The following is an 18679-nucleotide window of genomic DNA, read 5'->3' on the forward strand; positions in this document are numbered from 1 at the left end:
TTGCTTGTCATATTTAATATGTTAAACATAAGTAATTAGCTGATAGGCCTGTACGTTATTAAGTCACCATGTGTAGGCTACTGTGAGTCACTCTATGATATTTTCGAAATGTAAAAAGAAGAAAGACGTAATAAATATATATTTATTTTCAATTCTGTTTCTTTAAATCCACCTGCCCTCTTGCGTTCGATGTTGTGGGGTTTCATTTCGGTATAACTACAAGTCCCTAAATCCTTGAGTGTAAACATATGCATTACGTAACCTTCATTGGTGTTTTCTGATTGGTCCAGCCACTGTCAATCCTCGACGGTTCACCCAATGGGTGTTGAACCCTCTTTCAAGCAGAGGAAGCCATGTTATGTTCTCACTCTTCAGGGACATGAGATTTTTTAGGAAGCAGTAGTAAAGCGGTCTTTATCCAGAGTATAACACCGGGGGTTCTGATATTGAGCTTCTACCTATAAACCAAAAAGATCTGAACTAATCGCCATGAGCCGTCCGTCCTCAGCGGGCGGCGGGGGCGGAGGACTTGGGGCCGGAAAAGCCGGAGGAGGGAAACACGGAGCTTCTGCCGGAGCCGCAGCTGCCGCCGCCGCTGCTGCAGCCGCCGCGGCCGCGGCAGCGGCGGCCGCTGCTGCCGGAGTTTCGGGCTCAGTAGCTGGGGCTGGCTCAGTCGCTACTGCTGCAGCTGTTGCCTTGCCCGCTGCGGCGTTGCAGGGCCAGTCGGCCGAGCTAACAGCGCTATTTGAGTGTCCAGTTTGTTTCGATTACGTCCTGCCTCCGATCTTGCAATGCCAGGCCGGGCACCTAGTTTGCAACCAGTGCCGACAAAAGCTGAGTTGTTGCCCGACTTGTCGAGGCCCTCTTACCCCGAGCATCAGAAACTTGGCCATGGAGAAAGTTGCCTCCACGCTTCCTTTTCCGTGTAAGGTAAGGCGCAACTCGAATCTCTCGAACTGAAAAAGCTCTAGAACTGCTGTCAGTGTTACATTTTCTTTGCTGGATAGAGGTATAACACTCACTTAATGTACTGTTAACTAGCTGCGTTAGCCAAAGAGCTTTTTGAACGAACTTGTTTTATGTTTTCATGGGTACTGTAGCTGGTTAGGACTGCTAACTGTCTGTGACAGTTTGAACAGGGAATGGAGTGGTGAATATGCAGTCGTGAGATGACATGAGTTGCATGTGGGACGTAGCGAGCGGCATAACGGCGCACTTAATTGGTCTTTAGTGACTACGGGCGAGAGGAGAGTTGCACGTTCAGTGCCACCAGCTGTTCCTTAGGTTTTACTAAACGTTTCAAATAAATAAGAAATTTCCAAGTGAAAGCCGTGCATGTGCAATTCAGCGTCGTTTTACGTTAAGCAAAGTTGTAAACACGGCGTCTATTTGCCGTAGTCTAAGCTTATGCAAAGGAACGTCTGGTTCCGGAAGTAGAAATGGCATTCATATTCGCCATAGATAATGATATCATTATATATTAACCGTAAAAGGTAGACTTCCCATGAGCTACGAGATTGTGAAACGATGGCACATGCTTCTTTAGAAGTCATAAATCGGACCAACGTTTTTAAGAAATTGTGTTTTAATCACGAATTCCCGTTGAAGTACTATGCTACCCACAATCCTAAAGTGAGTTCCACCAATCAGGGACGTCGCCGTTACCACAGAGATTAAAACCACTCTGAAGGCGCGCGGTCGACAGCTGCTTTTTAAAAATTTTATTTTATTTTTTTTACAGTTTATAATGACAGCTGGAGTTCAGTGCCAGCTAGAAACGCGCGAAGTAGTCACCGTCTGTTAGCAACCTGCTGCATCACTGTTTCCTCTTATTTACATTCAGTATGTATGCCATGCATTATATATATATATATGCCAGTTAGCTGTGTTTATGACAGTTGCACCTCTTGCGATCTATGTGATGCAGGCAGAAAATGTATGATTGGATTGGTGGTTGTTTGGTCTGAACTTGATTTAGATTGCCTGGACTGTAAATACGTATAATCTTCTGTCAGTTAGTTTATCTGTGCACAGTGCCTGTGATTAGTTTGTGATTGTGAGTTTGCGCACAGACAGACAGACAGATTGCACTGATTGGCTTTGTCTGTTAGAGAAGCACTGAGAGGCTGCTGCATTGTTTGTGCATGGGTTCCGCTGGCTCCTGCTCTAACACATTTGTGGTGGGAGACTGGTTGCGTTACTGCACCATTAAAGTTGTATTGGTGCAGCGCGGGGTCAGCGGCCCCTGAAAGCTCATCTCTGCTCTCTCGGCTGGAGTAGTGTTTCAGTGGCGTGGTGGGGGCAGTTCCTCCAGAGCGGCGTTCTCTAGAGCGGGTTCCTCCAGAGCGGGTTCCTCCAGAGCGGGTTCTCCAGAGCGGGTTCCTCCAGAACGGGTTCTCCAGAGCAGCGTTCTCTAGAGCAGGTTCCTCCAGAGCGGGTTCTCCAGAGCGAGTTCTCCAGAGCGGGTTCTCCAGAGCGAGTTCTCCGGAGCGGCTTCTCCAGAGTGAGTTCTCCAGAGCGGGTTCCTCCAGAGCGGCGTTCTCTAGAGCGGGTTCCTCCGCAGTGGGGTTCTCCAGAGCGGGTTCTCTAGAGCGGGTTCCTCCGGAGTGGGGTTCTCCAGAGCAGGTTCCTCCAGAGACGGGTCGGGGGTCGGGGGTCGGGGGTCGGGGGGGGGGGGGGGGGGGTCTTTTCTCATCGTGCTGGACATCGGCTGCAGGTTGTCCTCGACAGGCTACCGATGACAGGCTTTCTGCCATAGAAAGAGTTAATTTGGGAAACTGTGAGTTGCATTTTACAATCACATTAAATCTGATTTTTTAACTGCGTGGGTCATTGGGTCATGGGTCTCAATGTTGATAGTGTTTGCTGAGTATTTTTGGAATTACAATTTAAAAGCAAGATTGCCCTGAGCTGAATCCACATTATTGTTTAATCTGTAGAAGTTAACAGAAATATTTCCTGTGGCTATTTTATTAATTTCATGAGTTTAAATGGTATTTTCAAGCGTTTACTGTTATTACACTCAACATCTTGTCTACTGTATTAAAATGGTGTATAAAGCAAATTTTTTCTTAGATGTCTGACATTTAAAAAAAAAGAGTTTTCCTTACACCGGTCCAGAATCATTTTGATGCAGATGGTTTCTGCAGCTCTAGATAGTTTACCATCTATAACAGGGAGGAGCCCAGACAAATTATGTATGTGTCTCTAAATAAATGCTTGTTTTGAGTATATGCTCTTAGATTTAGAATAAAACAGTTGCATTAACTCTACAAAGTGCATAATATAGAACCTAGGCTTAAATGGCCTCAAGATCAACATTATTGATTAGATTATGAATACTTAATCCCAGCCATACAGATTTTATAGCGCTTCCAGAAGTGAGATTAAGCAAGTTTTTTTTATAGATCATGAAGAGTTAATTTAGCAGGGAAAACTGTGGAGAATAGCAATGAATTTATTTAAAAAAATAAATCTATGAGAAGGGCAGGGATTTGAAGAGGTGCAGTTAGATGGTTTATTTTGAACTTGGAAAATTGAAGCTTGAATTTAAGAATGACTGATTAAGCATTTTGGCTAAGGAAAAATAACAGCACAACCGTTAATACCAGCTATCTACCTGTAAATTCCACACTGAGTGCTGCAGAGTTCTGTGTATGGCCGTGTGTGCATCCTGGTGACATTTTAGAGGATATTACTGAATAAAGCTAAATCAATGACTAATTGCTCATTATTTAAATGGCAAAGATTGTCACAGTGCCACAGAACATTTGGCATTAAAGAAAACAGTCAGGCCCTTCTGCTGGGAACCATGGCAACAGAGGGGCCAGGTTCAGTAGAGGGGCCAGGTTCAGTAGAGGGGCCAGATTCAGTAGAGGGGTCAGGTTCAGTAGAGGGGCTAGATTCAGTAGAGGGGCCAGGTTCAGTAGAGGGGCCCAGTTCAGTAGAGGGGTCAGGTTCAGTAGAGGGGCCAGGTTCAGCAGAGGGGCTAGATTCAGTAGAGGGGCCAGGTTCAATAGAGGGGCCCAGTTCAGTAGAGGGGCCTGGTGATATATATAACAGCATGATATATGAAGGCTTGGTAGCCTATATGATATATGAATGCTTAGTAGCCTATCTGATAATGAAGGCTTGGTAGCCTATATGATATATGAAAGTTTGGTAGCCCATATGATAATGAAGGCTTGGTAGCTTATATGATACATGAGGCTGGTGATCACATGGGGTGATCTTTGACGGCCATTCCTTCTTATAGAATCCTTCAGTAGACCTCAAAGCCTTTGAGGTCTGCGCTTGTAGACTCTGCCCCTTTCTATTTAAACCACTAGTTGTCATCGTATTCAGGTGTGGCCATTGCAAAGTGCAATTTATTGGTCAGTTAGCCAAATTATTTCTTGGTTGATTTTGAGGTCGGCTTGGGGTCTTTGGCTTGGCAAAAGAATGCACTTGCAGATTTAAAATAGACCCCTTGAACAAAATCCTTTTCTCCAAGCAATTTTGTTTGTATTTATAAATTTAATTTTCCTAGTTTTTGATCATATCATTTATTGCTCATTTTTATCAAACATGTGAAGGCTATGTATGTATGTGCTTATGTAGGCTATATATATATGTATGTATGTAAGTACGTAAGTATGTTGGTGCAGTAAGTAGCCTACATGTGATATATATTTATGTTTAGTTGGATGTTGTATGTATGTAAGTGCTGTGTGTATATATGACATATATGTATAGTAGGATGTTGTATGTAAGTGCTGTGTGTATGTATGATGTATATGTATAGTAGGATGTTGTAAGTGCGGTGTGTATGTATGATGTAGGCTATATGTATAGTAGGATGTTGTAAGTGCGGTGTGTATGTATGATGTATATGTATAGTAGGATGTATGTAAGTGCGGTTTGTATGTATGATGTATATGTATAGTAGGATTTTGTATGTAAGTGCGGTGTGTATGTATGATGTATATGTATAGTAGGATGTATGTAAGTGCGGTGTGTATGTATGATGTATATGTATAGTAGGATGTTGTATGTCGAACAGCAGGTGTTGATGTTCCTTACACTCCCCGTCTGATATTGCTCCTCCCTCTGTTTCCCCTCCTCCCTCCCTCCACCTTTCCTTCCTTTCATCTTTCCCTTTCTTCATTTCACACTTGGAAAATCTCATCAGGCGCAACACTCCAAACTGTATCCGTGTGTGTGTGTGCGTGTGTGTATGTGTATGTGTATGTGCCTGCGTGTGTGTGTGTGTGTGTGTGTGTGTGTGTGTGCATGGTGGGGGGTGTGTGAGTGTGCGTGCATGGGGGGGTGCAGTGTGAGTGGAGGGTTTGGCAGACTGCCAGTCTTAACCCCCCCCCCCCCGTATGGCAGTGCTGGTGCTGGGGAGGGGGTCTGTTGTGCTGCCCCTGGCTGGGGCTCTCCTCCTGATGGAGTCTTCAGGCTCTGTTGGAAGAGCAGATCCACTCCACCCGGCCTGAATGCGCCAGGAGCTTCACATATCGATTCTTCCAGTACAGTATTATCATTTTCCAAAGCATTAATATTTATGTATGGCCTTCTTTTGTGTGTGTGTGTGTGTGTGTGTGTCTGCATCTGTGTGTGTGTCTGCGTGTGTGTGTGTGTGTGTGTATGTGTATGCGTGTGTGTGTGCCTGTGTGGGTGTTTGTGTGTGTGTGTGTGCACGCGTGTGCGTGTGTGTGTCTGTGTGTCTGTGTGTGTGTATGTGTGTGCATGTGTGGGTGTGTGTGTGTGTGTGCGTGTCTGTATGTGTGTGCGTGTGTGTGTGCCTGCGTGTGTGCGTGTGCGTGTGTCTGTGTACGTGTGTGTATGTGTGTGTTTTTGTGGGTTTATTTTTTGTGAACTTGTATGGGGTAGATGAAGAAAAGAGTTTTGACAGAAAAGAAATATCAGAATTGTTCTTAGCTGAATCAGAGTGAGGATTCCACCCTTCCTCTTCCTCTTCATTCCTCATCCTCTTTGTTCCACTTCCTGTAAAATCCCAGCCTCCCTGCTCCTGCTTTGCCCTGTAAACACTGGTCATTCAGCCCTCGATTGAATCTCAGGGTTTTGAGAACTTTAGTTTTGAGTTCAGCTCATGCGGCTCATCACTCATTATGATGCAATCACTGAAGCCCACTGACCCATGACCTCACTGGAGGCGGGCTTTGACAGCTGACTGACAGCTGTTCAGCCTGTGATGTGTGCGATGCCCCCTTGACTGGAGCCTCACGATTGAGCTGTCAATCACTACGCCTTCTGTAAATAGACTGAGGAGTATATTACAGTGCGCACACACACACACACACTCACACACGCTCTCGCACATGCGCACACACAATGACACACACACACACACATAGACAGACAAACATACTCACACGCACACACACACACACACGCTTCCTGCTTCTCTAGTGTAATGTGCAGTTCAAAGTGCTGGAAGGGATTTAAAGAGAAAAGCATGAAAGAGAAGATGGCTCAACCCGGCACAGGAGAGAGGACCCTGAATCTTGGGGGGGGTGAGACAGAGGGGGGGGGAGGGAGAGAGAGACAAGAGGGAGGGGGAGAGAGAGGAAGGCAAGATGTATGCAGGGGGAGTTCTAACAGACTCCCCCATCCCTCTCCGTATCTCTCTCTCCCTCCCTCCCCCTCTCGCTCTCTCTCTCTCTCTCTCTCTCTCTGGCAGCGGCTGTGTTAGTGTTGCAGTGTTAGGGTGAGGGAGCGGAGTGAAGCTCTGTCACTGTGTCCGTGTCTCACTGAGGAGTACAGCTCTGTCACTCTGTCCATGTTTGACTGAGGGGTACAGCGTCTGGAGAAACTGTGTTGCGTGCCGTGGGGTGGGGGCCTGAGACTGAGGTGACGAGCGTGGGGGGGGGCCAGTTTACGGACACGGGAACACTCTTCTCCTTCATTTCACACTGGGACAGCTGGAGCATCACCAGGAACACAAAGTTCTTTGTTTGGATCAGACTACACACACGTGTACCTGCTCGTATTTGACAGGTGTCCAGAGCATCTTGTGTGTTTTTACGTGCTTTGCTTAGCTATTGTAGACTTGTGTGTTTTTACGTGCTTTGCTTAGCTATTGTAGACTTGTGTGTTTTTACGTGCTTTGCTTAGCTACTGTAGACTTGTGTGGTTTTACGTGTCCTGCTTAGCTACTGTAGACTTGTGTGTTTTTACGCGTCCTACTTAGCTACTGAAGACCTGTGAGGTTGTGCCTGGTGTTTCAGTCTCTATTCAGTATTTGTGGGTTTTTGTGCCAACAGTGTGTGTTCAGTGGGACTGACAAACTGGATTAACGGTGAGAGTAGTCTGTTCTTGTGGGGACTGGTGGGATTAAGCGTGAGACTAGTCTGTGCTTGTGGGGACTGGCGGGATTAAGGGTGAGAGTAGTCTGTGCTTGTGGGGACTGGCGGGATTAAGGGTGAGAGTAGTCTGTGTTTGTGGGGACTGGCGGGATTAAGGGTGAGAGTAGTCTGTGTTTGTGGGGACTGGCGGGATTAAGGGTGAGAGTAGTCTGTTCTTGTGGGAACTGGTGGGATTAAGCGTGAGACTAGTCTGTGCTTGTGGGGACTGGTGGGATTAAGGGTGAGAGTAGTCTGTGTTTGTGGGGACTGGTGAGATTAAGGGTGAGCGTAGTCTGTGAAGTGCAGTCGCTCAGCGCCTTGCTGGAATCGGTCCATCTGACCCGCAGCTTCGCTGAGTCTCCTCAACATCTGCAGAGTGTTGGGCTGGCCAATCAGGGGCCACAGTTTAGAAGCGTAGTCAGCCTTTTCTTTCCAGGATAGGTTAGGGAGGGGGGCAGCAGGGTGGAAGTTAGGCCAGAGTGGGGCGTGTCTGTGGCTGAAGGGGAATCGGTGGGCTGCACGTAGGCATAGAGGGTTGGTGGCATATGAGATGGCGCCCCCTGCTGGACACTTCTGGGTGATGCTGTGCCCGGCCTCCTGCCTGCCCCTCTTACGCGAGTTGTCCCAGTGGCGCTGCCTGCTGGGATGGCCACGCCCACACAGGGTGAGTGGCACCCGGCCCATCTGCCGTGCCACTCCTCTTCCTGGGAGAGGCTCCGCCCCCTCATTCCGCGAGGTGAGTGATTTGCTTAGCTCCACCCCCTCATTCCATGAGGTGGGTGATTTGCATAGCTCCACCCCCTCATTCAGTGAGGTGAGTGATTTGGGGGTGGGGTGTGGGGGTGAGGGTGTGGGGTGGGGGTGGGGTAGGGTTGAGGGTGTGGGTTTGGGGGTGCAGGTTAGGGTGGGGTACGATGCTGGGAGGGGGAAAGAGAGCACTAAATTGTCTGCACCACCGTCTCTCTGACCTAATAATCAGAGTCTCTAACTTGGTGTCCTTCCAATCCCAGACTTTTAGTGTGATTGGTATTGATTGGAGGATGGGGTGTGGGGGCTGAGTTTTGTCCCGTGCGTACACTGCGGGGACTGAAACAGGACTCCGGGCGTCCGGCGGCCGTGTCTCCTTCAGGTCGCCGGGGCTGCGGGCTGGCGGTAAATACGCCCCTCATTATGACTCCGTATTCCCGCTAAGCGGTGATGTCAGAGGCAGCAGCCGCAGGATGACGGGAGTCCCAGGAGATTTCTCTCCTCCGTTTGAGGGCAGTCCATCTGCTCGTCCCCTGGGAGTGCACCCCCCTCCCCTGCAGTGCAGCCAGCAAACTGTGACCCGCTTAGTGGCGGTAATGATGGCGGAGTCACGGCGTGTGAACCCCCGTCCCTCCAACCTTCAAGCCCAGTACCCCAGGGACTCTCCGCAGAATACCTCCACCAAATACTCCCTGTCACTGCCACTTCTCTCCCCCTCTTCCGCCCCTCTCCCTCCCTCTTCCTCCCCCTCTCCGTTCAGCTTGACGGTGTAATGAATTGGGCCAGCCTGTCCTTGCCTCTTTAATGAGATGTTTGTTTGGTGTCCTGGTAGCTGCAGCCAGCACAGAAGGACAGCCTACTTGGTTTTGGGTGGGGTGGAGACGTGCCAAGCGTTCCTGTGCCTCTGGTACTGCACTGGGGGGGGGGGGGGGGGGGGCATTTAGGGATGGGGGGTCAGGGGAGGTCAGCCTCTGGTACTGCACTGGGGGGGGGGGGGGGGGCATTCAGAGAGGGGGGGTCAGCGGAGGTCATTCCCCCGCAGGCACAGTCTCGTTTGACTGACGGGACGCAGGATGTGTCTTACGCGGCGGTCGGGGTTAAATTTTCCAGACTCTGTCCCGGTGTGGAGGGGGAGGAGGAGGAGGAGGAGGATTTGGGAGGTAAAGGGTGCTCATTTACGGGTCCGTAGACAGAAGTGGGTGGGGGCGCGGGGGGGGGGACTGCTGTGTGAATATGAATGAGATGCAGGCTGTGTCCCCACTCGCCAAGTTCAAACTGCTTTCTGCTGACGCTCCTCTCTTTCTGACACTTCTTTTTTTTCCTGACACTCCTCTCTTTTCCTCTGACACTCCTCTCTTTCCTCTGATGCACCTGTCTTTTTCTCTGAGCTCCTCTCTTTTTCTCTAATGTATTTGGGCTGCAGTCAGTCAATCAGTCACATTTATTTAGTTGAGCGTTTCTCGCAGTGGAGCTGGACTCCGGAACACTGTGGTGTGTGCGGTTGATGCATTTCTTGGGTTCCTTGGTTTAAGAGTACAGGAATGTTCCATCAGGAGGGGGCTAAATTTAGACCCATTTGGGTCTGATTTCACAGGAGATGCATTTTGCAACATAAAAAGCTGAAATTTAAATGGGCCCTCATAAGTGGATCTGTTTCCCTGCTGCCTCATACCGGACGGCTTTAGCTCAGATTCAGTCTGTACTGGAAAGAAAATGTCTCGCTCCTTATCTTAACCAGCCCCAGAGATCAAACCACAGGCGGATTAAGATTTAATTAAAAAAGAAAGGGAAGAAAGACTACATTTCAGTGCCACTGGCAGATTTTTTTGCTTCTGTGTGTGATTTGGGATTAAAATATAAACCGATTGGTTTTTGCAAGCTTGCCTCCAGAGAACTGTGTGTGTGTGTGCACTCGTGCCCGTGTGTGTGTTTGTGTGTGTGTGTGTGTATGTGTGTGCACCTGCTTGCGAGTGCCTGAGAATGCTGCCTGGATCTCTGCTCCTGGGAGGGTCACCCATGGCGGTAAGGTCGAGCTGGACCAAGATCTTGACGGCTGAAGGATATTGCTGAAACCCGATTGGCTGATGAAGGCCAGCTAAGGGAGGAGAAAGGATGCTCTTTCTCCTGGAAAGGAAAACCAGCTGAGGATCCACGGGGTAGGTTTTGCCATTAAGAAAAGGTTCATCAGCCACCTCTTTGAACTCCCAGTGCGCATCAGTGCGCATCTAATGACCATCCACCTGATGCTTGTGGCCACTGTTGTGAGTTATGCTCCAACACTTGAAGTTAAAGAGGCTTTCTATGTTGACCTGGACAAGGTACTCACCAGAATCCCCAAGGAGGAGAAGTTAATCCTGCTTGAAGACTTGCTAAGGTTTGATGGACCTACAGCCTGTGGGGAGGCATGATCGGGTGGGAATGAGTTAGCAATACAAACTCCAATAGCATATTATTGCTAACTGAATGCTCAGAACACAATGTGACCATTACCAACACACTCTTCCGCCAGAAGAACAAACTCAAAACATCTTGCTATGACATCAACTATGTCATTATTCGCACCAGAGACTGCCGTGATGTGCACTACACCAGAGCAATGACCAGCACAGATGACTGCTGGACAGACTATCACCTCATTCGCTCCACCATGTCCATCCGTCTTGTGCGTGCGGAAAAGGCCAGTCAGCTTAGGCGCAACAGTTGGATGATACCAGCTCTCAACGAAAGCTCCAGGCTGCTCTTAGTGGTGAACTCACTGGGGCTTTCTTAAGTTCATCCCTGACACCCTAAGCAGGAGCACCCTCAGCTTTAAAACCAAGAAACACCAAGACTGGCTCGATGAGAATGACTCCGAAATCCAGCAGCTCTTCAATATCAAGCGGCAAACCTTTAGTGCCTGGCAGAATGACATCAAGTGCAAGGCTAAGAGAACTGCCCATACCAAAGAGAAGGCAGCTGTCCAGCATCAGGTGAGAGACTTGAAAAACTAGTGGCAGACAAAGAAAGCCCTGGAGCTCCAGCAGCTTGCAGACTCTGGGGAACCAGGGGCTTCTTTGACGCTCTAAGAAAGGTATACAGACCCAGCCACCATGGCTTAAACCCCCTTCGTTCCAAAAATGGGCAAATGCTGGTTAAGGATGGTGAGTCAATCAAGATGGAAAAAGCACTATGAGGAGCTTCAGAACAGAGACACCACAGCTGAGTTGGAGGCTCTTAACTATGTTCCTCATAAAGGGAGAACCATCTAGCCTAAGAGAGGTGCAAGATACCATAAGGAAGCTGGGTAACAAAAGGCTGGGCCTGATGGGATCCCAGCTGAGGTCCTGAAGGCAGGCGGGGAAAGTCTAACCCACATTCTCACCTTGCTCCTGGTATGGGACAAGGAGGAAATCCACGTACAACCACAGTACTCTGTAGCAGTGGGGTTGAAAAAGATCCCTTTAAGGTGGACACTGGAGTCAAGCAAGGCTGCATCGTAGCAGCCATCCTGTTTTCTGTTTTCATTGCAGTCATCCTCTACCTCATCTAGGGCAGTTACCTCTGCAGATCATTCGGGGTGGTTACCTCTGCAGGTCATTTGTAGAGGTTACCTCTGCAGGTCATTCGTAGAGGTTACCTCTGCAGGTCATCCATAGAGGTTACATCTGCAGGTCATCCATAGAGGTTACCTCTGCAGGTCATTCGTAGAGGTTACCTCTGCAGGTCATCCATAGAGGTTACCTCTGCAGGTCATCCATAGAGGTTACCTCTGCAGGTCATCCATAGAGGTTACATCTGCGGGTCATTCGTAGAGGTTACCTCTGCAGGTCATTCGTAGAGGTTACCTCTGCAGGTCATCCATAGAGGTTACCTCTGCAGGTCATCCATAGAGGTTACCTCTGCAGGTCATCCATAGAGGTTACCTCTGCAGGTCATCCATAGAGGTTACCTCTGCAGGTCATCCATAGAGGTTACATCTGTGGGTCATCCAGGGCAGTTACCTCTGCAGGTCATCCGGGTCGGCCTGCTGCCTTTTCTCCCAGACATTTTGAGCTGTGCGGTGGGCCCAATGGGACCTATTGGGGCATTAGGGTGGCTGATTAACTTTACCACTGGGTACTGAATACAGGCAGGAGGGAACTGCCCCTCTGGGGTTGTTCAGTGGAGCAGAAACAGATGTTCTGCCCTGCTCTCCCTCCCCCCCCCCCCCTCGCCCCAAATCAGAACCTTCCAGCAGGACAGAAGAGGCTCTGGACATAGGAAGGTTACCCTGTCCTTTTTCCCTAAAGCCAGCCCACCCCCTCCCCCGCTTCCCCTTCACTGACCTCCATTCCACCTACAAACCCGGGCAGGCACTCCACCGAATGGGCTTTCGATTAAATAATCCACTTAATGTCAGCAGAGCTCGCTGCCTTCTTTTTAGCCACTTTGGAATGCTGTCCCTGCATATAAATGCCTAATCTCGCTAGCAGGCACTTTAAAAAGCCGTGCTCCATGTCTTAATGACTAACTTATGTATTTCTTACCATAGAAAGTGGCGTGTTTAGCTGGAAAGGGTCTTGTATATTTCTATCAGTGATCTGAAACCTGTTTTTGTGTGTGCATGTGTGTGTGTGAGAGAACATGTGTGTGCGTGTGTGTGTATGTGTCTGTGAGAGTTTGTGTGTATCCAATACACACGAGTGGTATTGCGGGGACCGCACATTGGGTACAGGTTTCTATTTGGTACAGTAAGCTTGAACTGAAGGTCTTTTTGACCTTCATTGCTTTGCTTGGTGAGGTAATCAAGCAGAGAGTCCTCTGCCTTAACTGGGCTATTTTTCATCTCCTGATTGACCTGAGCTGTTCCACCCCTCTCTCTTACTCTCACTCCACACAGACACACACACACACACACACACACACACACATATACACATGCACACACTCATGAACTCATGCACGCACACATACACATGCAAAGACACACACACACACATTGGAGAGCTGTTGGCTTTTTATGGTCATGGTTTTTATGGTCCTCTTAGTGCTGGTCCTTTATGAGGACGTACAATTTGACATTGTTGTGCTGATGTATCACAGTGTTCAGAGGACTTATTCTCTGAGTAATCTGTCCACAATTTTGATTAAATGTTTCTGTTTTCTCCCCCTCCCCTTTTCTCTTGTTTTGCCTTCTTCCCATCCTTCCTTTCTTTCATGCTCTGTTCTTCTCTCCCTGCCCTTCGGCTTCTTCTTTGACTTCTTATGGCTGTTCACTCTCCCTTCGCCTTGCTCTACCTCTTCCATCCTATTCCCTCGTTTCCCACCTTTGCCTCTCACTCCTTTTTCACTCGATTTCTCTTTTGTTCTCTTGCCCTCCTCTCTCTCTCACTTACCGTTCCCTCTCTCTCTCTGCTCTAGTATGCCTCTGCTGGCTGCCTGCTGTCACTGCACCACAGTGAGAAGCCGGAGCACGAGGAGGTGTGTGAGTTTCGGCCGTACTCCTGCCCGTGTCCCGGGGCGTCCTGTAAGTGGCAGGGCTCGCTGGAGGCGGTGATGCCCCACCTGATGCACGCCCACAAGTCCATCACCACGCTGCAGGGCGAGGACATCGTGTTCCTGGCCACGGACATCGACCTGCCGGGGGCGGTGGACTGGGTGATGATGCAGTCCTGCTTCGGCTTCCACTTCATGCTGGTGCTGGAGAAGCAGGAGAAGTACGAGGGCCACCAGCAGTTCTTTGCCATCGTGCTGCTCATCGGCACGCGCAAGCAGGCCGAGAACTTCGCCTATCGTCTGGAGCTCAACGGCAACCGCCGCCGCCTCACCTGGGAGGCCACGCCCCGCTCCATCCACGACGGCGTGGCCGCCGCCATCATGAACAGCGACTGCCTGGTGTTCGACACCTCCATCGCCCACCTCTTCGCCGACAACGGAAACCTGGGGATCAACGTCACCATCTCCATGTGCTGAGAGGCGGGGTTTGGCGGGTTTGTGTGCTGAGAGGCGGGGTTTGGCGGGTTTGTGTGCTGAGAGGCGGGGTTTGGCGGGTTTGTGTGCTGAGTGGCGAGGTTTGGCGGGTTCGTGTGCTGAGTGGCGAGATTTGGCGGGTTTGTGCGCTGAGTGGCGGGGTTTGGCGGCTCCTCTGGAGTTTGGGGTGCCGTACAGAAGAGTGGGTGGGGTCGGATGAGAGCGGAGGTCAGATTTGTGTGTCTGTGTTTGTTCCTGGGGCCAGTCCCCCCCCCCTCACTGAGGCCTGGCCCGGTGCAGGAACATGGCCCCTGGGGGAGTGAGTGCCTGGAGGACAGACGGGCCTATGGGTGGACAGGTGTGGATTCGGGGCATGGCCAGTTCCAGGTGTGTCCTGGGCATTGTGCCCCCGTTGGCTTGGGCGCGTATTCAGGAGGGGGCTGAGGTGTGCTGGGATGTCCTGACTCACCTGCATCTGAAAGTAGCCCTGTGTGTATGTGTGTGTGTGTGTGTGTGCGTGTGTGTGTATCAGCAAGTACCATGAAGTACGGTATGTGCAGAAAAAGTACACTGGGCATTAGTTCAACAATCAGCATAGAAATTATGCCACTTTGACCCTATAATGACAATGAATTAGCTGATTTCCAAGTCTGTTAAATACTGTAGTGGATATTCTGATGATGACGATGAGGGTCCAGTGCCTTGTATGTAGGGCTGCATGTTGGTTATGAAGGCTGTGAAAAGACTGCATGTCTGGGAAGAGAAACAGTGGAAGGGCGTTTTTACCTGAGTGGTTTCTGACGTGTCACCTGGCTGCCCACACGGAACGGAAACGTCTTAAGATCGGATTTACAGTCTAACCCTGACCCTAACCTGCCGAAGACTTCAGATTATCAGGTCAACTCGGAACTGTGAGAGAAAGAAGAGCTGCATTTGATGGGTCTTCACAGAGATGGATCCTCACAGAGATGGGTCTTCACAGACATGGGTCTTCACAGAGATGGATCCTCACAGAGATGGGTCTTCACATAGATGGGTCTTCACTGAGATGGGTCCTCACAGAGATGGGTCTTCACAGACATGGGTCTTCACAGAGATGGATCCTCACATAGATGGGTCTTCACAGAGATGGGTCCTCACAGAGATGGGTCTTCACAGACATGGGTCTTCACAGAGATGGGTCCTCACAGACATGGGTCCTCACAGACATGGGTCCTCACAGAGATGGGTCCTCACAGAGATGGGTCTTCACAGAGATGGGTCCTCACAGAGATGGGTCTTCACAGAGGAACACATGAGAAAACAGAATAATGTTGAGTGAAAATACAAAGGTCTGAATGTCTTAATTATTCTGTACATTGAGCTCTTGTCCTCACTTTGTATTTTACCAAACACAGGTAATGAAAACGTGTAGTGTGTGTGTGTGTGGATGTGTGTGTAAATGCATTTCATTGAATGGATGTGTGTGACCGCTTTCTTGCCTAACTTTTCCTTCTTTTAAAATGGGGGCAGTTGGTAAAAACAGCAGGGACTGAGCAGTTGCTCCCCTCACACTGACAGGAAGTTGTTAGAGTTCACACTGTGATTACTTCCTGTTTCCAGTGCTGGTCCTGGGCACTGAGTTAGTTTTTATTTCCACACAGGTCACCCTCTCCTGCCTTTTTACTGCTTCAGGAAATCCCACCTGGGTTTCAGCGGACATCTTAAGCGAAACACATTTTGTAAATGTATGTAATGCTGATCCTGACAGGACTGTGTAACACCCAGATTTCTACAGTTTGTAAAAGCTGCTGAGGATCTTTTCATTTCCTCCTGTTGGTCAGTAGCCCATTAAGCCTTACTTACCTGTACAGGTATAAACAGCTCTGCACTTTGGACCGACAGCTTCTGAGCAGGTCAGGTCACCCAGGTGCAGTGTTCTGAAGGGAATCTGCGGATCCCCAGGTGAAATGCATTGTGGGGGAAAACACGCTCTTAGGTGACTCTATAATGCTCACCTTACTGAGCCCAAACCCCACCTCCTGTACAGTACAACACAAACCTACCGTAAACAAAACTCTGAAATACCTCTGATCATGGACACGTCTGTACTGGGACTGATGGAGTTCAGCAGGACTCCAGGTCCTGCCCGTTATGGAGCTGATCTCCCCTCTGTGGAAGGTGCCTGTTCCAACATTTTATTTTATAAATGACTATAAAATATGATTAACATTTATACAGTATATTTCAACAGAATTGTACACAAAAATATCTTTGTGTTATTTTAAGTCATTATTTGTCAGTGACTTTCCTACCTGCACACACACCTCAGATTCCCATGCGAGCAGCGTTTCTTCAGTGGGAAACGCTGCAGAATCACCAGGCTGTTTAACGAAGAACTGAGTCGTTAAGTGATCTGCATAAACAGGTGCTTCTCTCAGAACGTTTTCGTCCACATGAACAGCAGCCCCCACCCACAGTCCCGGTTTCTCTTCAGTAACGAGTGACCTGGACAAAGTGTGTGTGCTGAATCTGATGTTCCGGGGACACGGGGTGTGTGAAGTGTATTCGGGAGTGGACTGTTGTTCCGGGGACACTGGGTGTATGAAGTGTATTCGGAACTGGACCTGCTGCGGGGTTGCCCCTTGGTGTGCGAAGAGAAGCCGGCTGATCACTGCGGGATGTTGCCGCTCATCAAAGCAGGCTTTCAGGACTCCGTTCCTCACCCTGCTGAATTCCAGAGCCACACCTCACTGGCTCTATTACACAAAATTTGTTTAAAAAAAAAACAAAAAAAAAAAACAGCCTTCCGTGTTCAATTGGCAAATGGCAGAAATACTCTTCATGATTTCTGTATGACCCACTCCATTGTGCCCTGACCAATGTTTAATGTTCATTTGAAGAGGGGAAGAAAGTGCTGTAGCTATGAGGTCAGATTGTGTAACTGCTCCTTAGCCGAGCCCTGCCTAACATAAACGCACTTCAGCCGAGAGATGTGGGCTTAAAAAAAAAGGAACACAACAAAAGCAGTTGTATGACATGCGTCGAGAAAGACTTGTATCTGTGTATCGCATTATTTGCAAAATCGATTGTGATCAATTTATGATCAAAGCATCTTCTTGGATCTGGTCCTCTGTTTGTCAGTGTTGTAAGTATACGTAATCATGGTTTCTGTGGCAATTCATCATTGATTGTAATTATGAGTATTTACAATTCTGTATGTGTACATTGTAAATGTTATATTTACAATATTATAATTTTCCCTTGTTGATGTATATAAAAGTGCTTTTTGGAAATACGTGGATAAGCAGATGGAGATATTTGATGACACAGGAGTGTATAACCACACACGTCATTAATTTTAATTAAGTCCCAAAGGATGTGTGTTTGATTAGTTGCTGCTGCTTATGAAGAGCTGGGGTTATACCTCAGTCGATAAATACGGATGTCAAGGTTGATAATTTCCAGCAAATAAGGATACAAAAGCTCAGCAGTTTTTAACTTGATCACTAGTGAAATAAGTCTCTGTCTCATCGCTCTCTAGCGACCCCTGCTGGTCATCCAGGTGCTGCGGTCTCTTTGCTGAAACACACGAGTCTTCCTGTATTGGCGTCTGTGCAGCCGGGCTCGTGGGTGGCAGTGTGAAAAGAAGCCGCTGGCGACGCGGCTGGCGTTATCGCGCGCTTCAGCGCTGAGCGTGGAGCGTGTCTGTCAGCGCTGAGCGTGGAGCGTGTCCGTCAGCGCTGAGCGTGGAGCGTGTCTGTCAGCGCTGAGCGTGGAGCGTGTCTGTCAGCAGTCCGATATCCGCCACGCGGACTGCAGCGCGAGCGAGTACAGCCGCCACTTCCATACCGGGCAGAAAAATGAGGGGAAATCAGAGAATGTATAAACCAATAAATTATATTTACCTTTTTAGATGTCACCAATTTTATAATATGGGATTTTAAACACATCCTTCTGCTGTAAAATTTAAGACGCACTTACCCAGCAAGATTAGTGTTTTTATGATCTGTAACTTTTGTACCCGACACAGCTGAGACGGCTCCCCTTCATAGGTTCAGAGCTCCTGCTCCTCCTCATTCGACTGCAGGTGTGAGCTGTGGGGGGATTAGGGGGACCGGTGGCCGTGGTTTGAAGGTTTAAACTGAGAATAATCGCCTCCTTTTCTACTCTATTCTCCCGTTTCTACATTTTCAGACACTATCATTTTACAATGATCCACCCCATTCTCCTTTGAAAAGTCTGAAATATATTTGATGCTAATTTAATTTATTAATTACTAAATTGTGTTTGTGCAGGTTTTCTTTGCTCTCTGCTAGATAACTGACAGTACTGACGTGGCTTTGAGATTGATTCAGTGTAATGTTAGTAATGGAGATAAGTTGCTGTTGAATCCCTGTTGAGCAGGTGTTTGTGTTGTACGTGTCTTTGTTTGGTATAATGTGCCCAATTTCCGTTCATGCAAGTGTATTACATTTATGTGTTTGTTAGACGTGAAATAATTAGTGGTAGAATATTTTGTTTGATGTTAACTGTAATTTAAGTTTTTCAGATTTTTTCCCCCAAAGAACACTTATTTGAAGAGCGCAAAGAATTATTCTCTTGTAATACCCATAGGAAAAAAAACTAATTTTGGTCTTTATCTCTTGCAGTTCAATTAAATACAGTTTATACAC

At 48.4% G+C, this 18679-nt stretch overlaps 1 protein-coding gene across 3 annotated transcripts; it reads left to right on the top strand.

Annotated features, from left to right (window-relative positions):
- The first annotated feature begins 338 nt into the window (after positions 1 to 338).
- Positions 339 to 18678, top strand: siah2l (seven in absentia homolog 2 (Drosophila)-like). Of its 3 annotated transcripts, XM_035433624.1 has the most exons (3): positions 339 to 930; positions 13476 to 14030; positions 14061 to 18678. In XM_035433624.1, the coding sequence occupies exons 1-2, from the start codon at positions 490 to 492 to the stop codon at positions 14025 to 14027; spliced, it is 993 nt and encodes a 330-aa protein (XP_035289515.1). In that variant the 5' UTR covers positions 339 to 489; the 3' UTR covers positions 14028 to 14030; positions 14061 to 18678. The 3 variants fall into 3 exon arrangements, with proteins under 3 accessions (XP_035289515.1, XP_035289514.1, XP_035289516.1); XM_035433623.1 differs by having other exon boundaries at positions 13476 to 18678; XM_035433625.1 differs by lacking the exon at positions 339 to 930 and adding an exon at positions 6309 to 8085 and having other exon boundaries at positions 13476 to 18678.
- The last annotated feature ends 1 nt before the right edge of the window (position 18679 follows it).

Source organism: Anguilla anguilla, chromosome 9 (genome assembly GCF_013347855.1).
Source record: "Anguilla anguilla isolate fAngAng1 chromosome 9, fAngAng1.pri, whole genome shotgun sequence".
NCBI classification, from domain to species: Eukaryota; Metazoa; Chordata; class Actinopteri; order Anguilliformes; family Anguillidae; genus Anguilla; species Anguilla anguilla.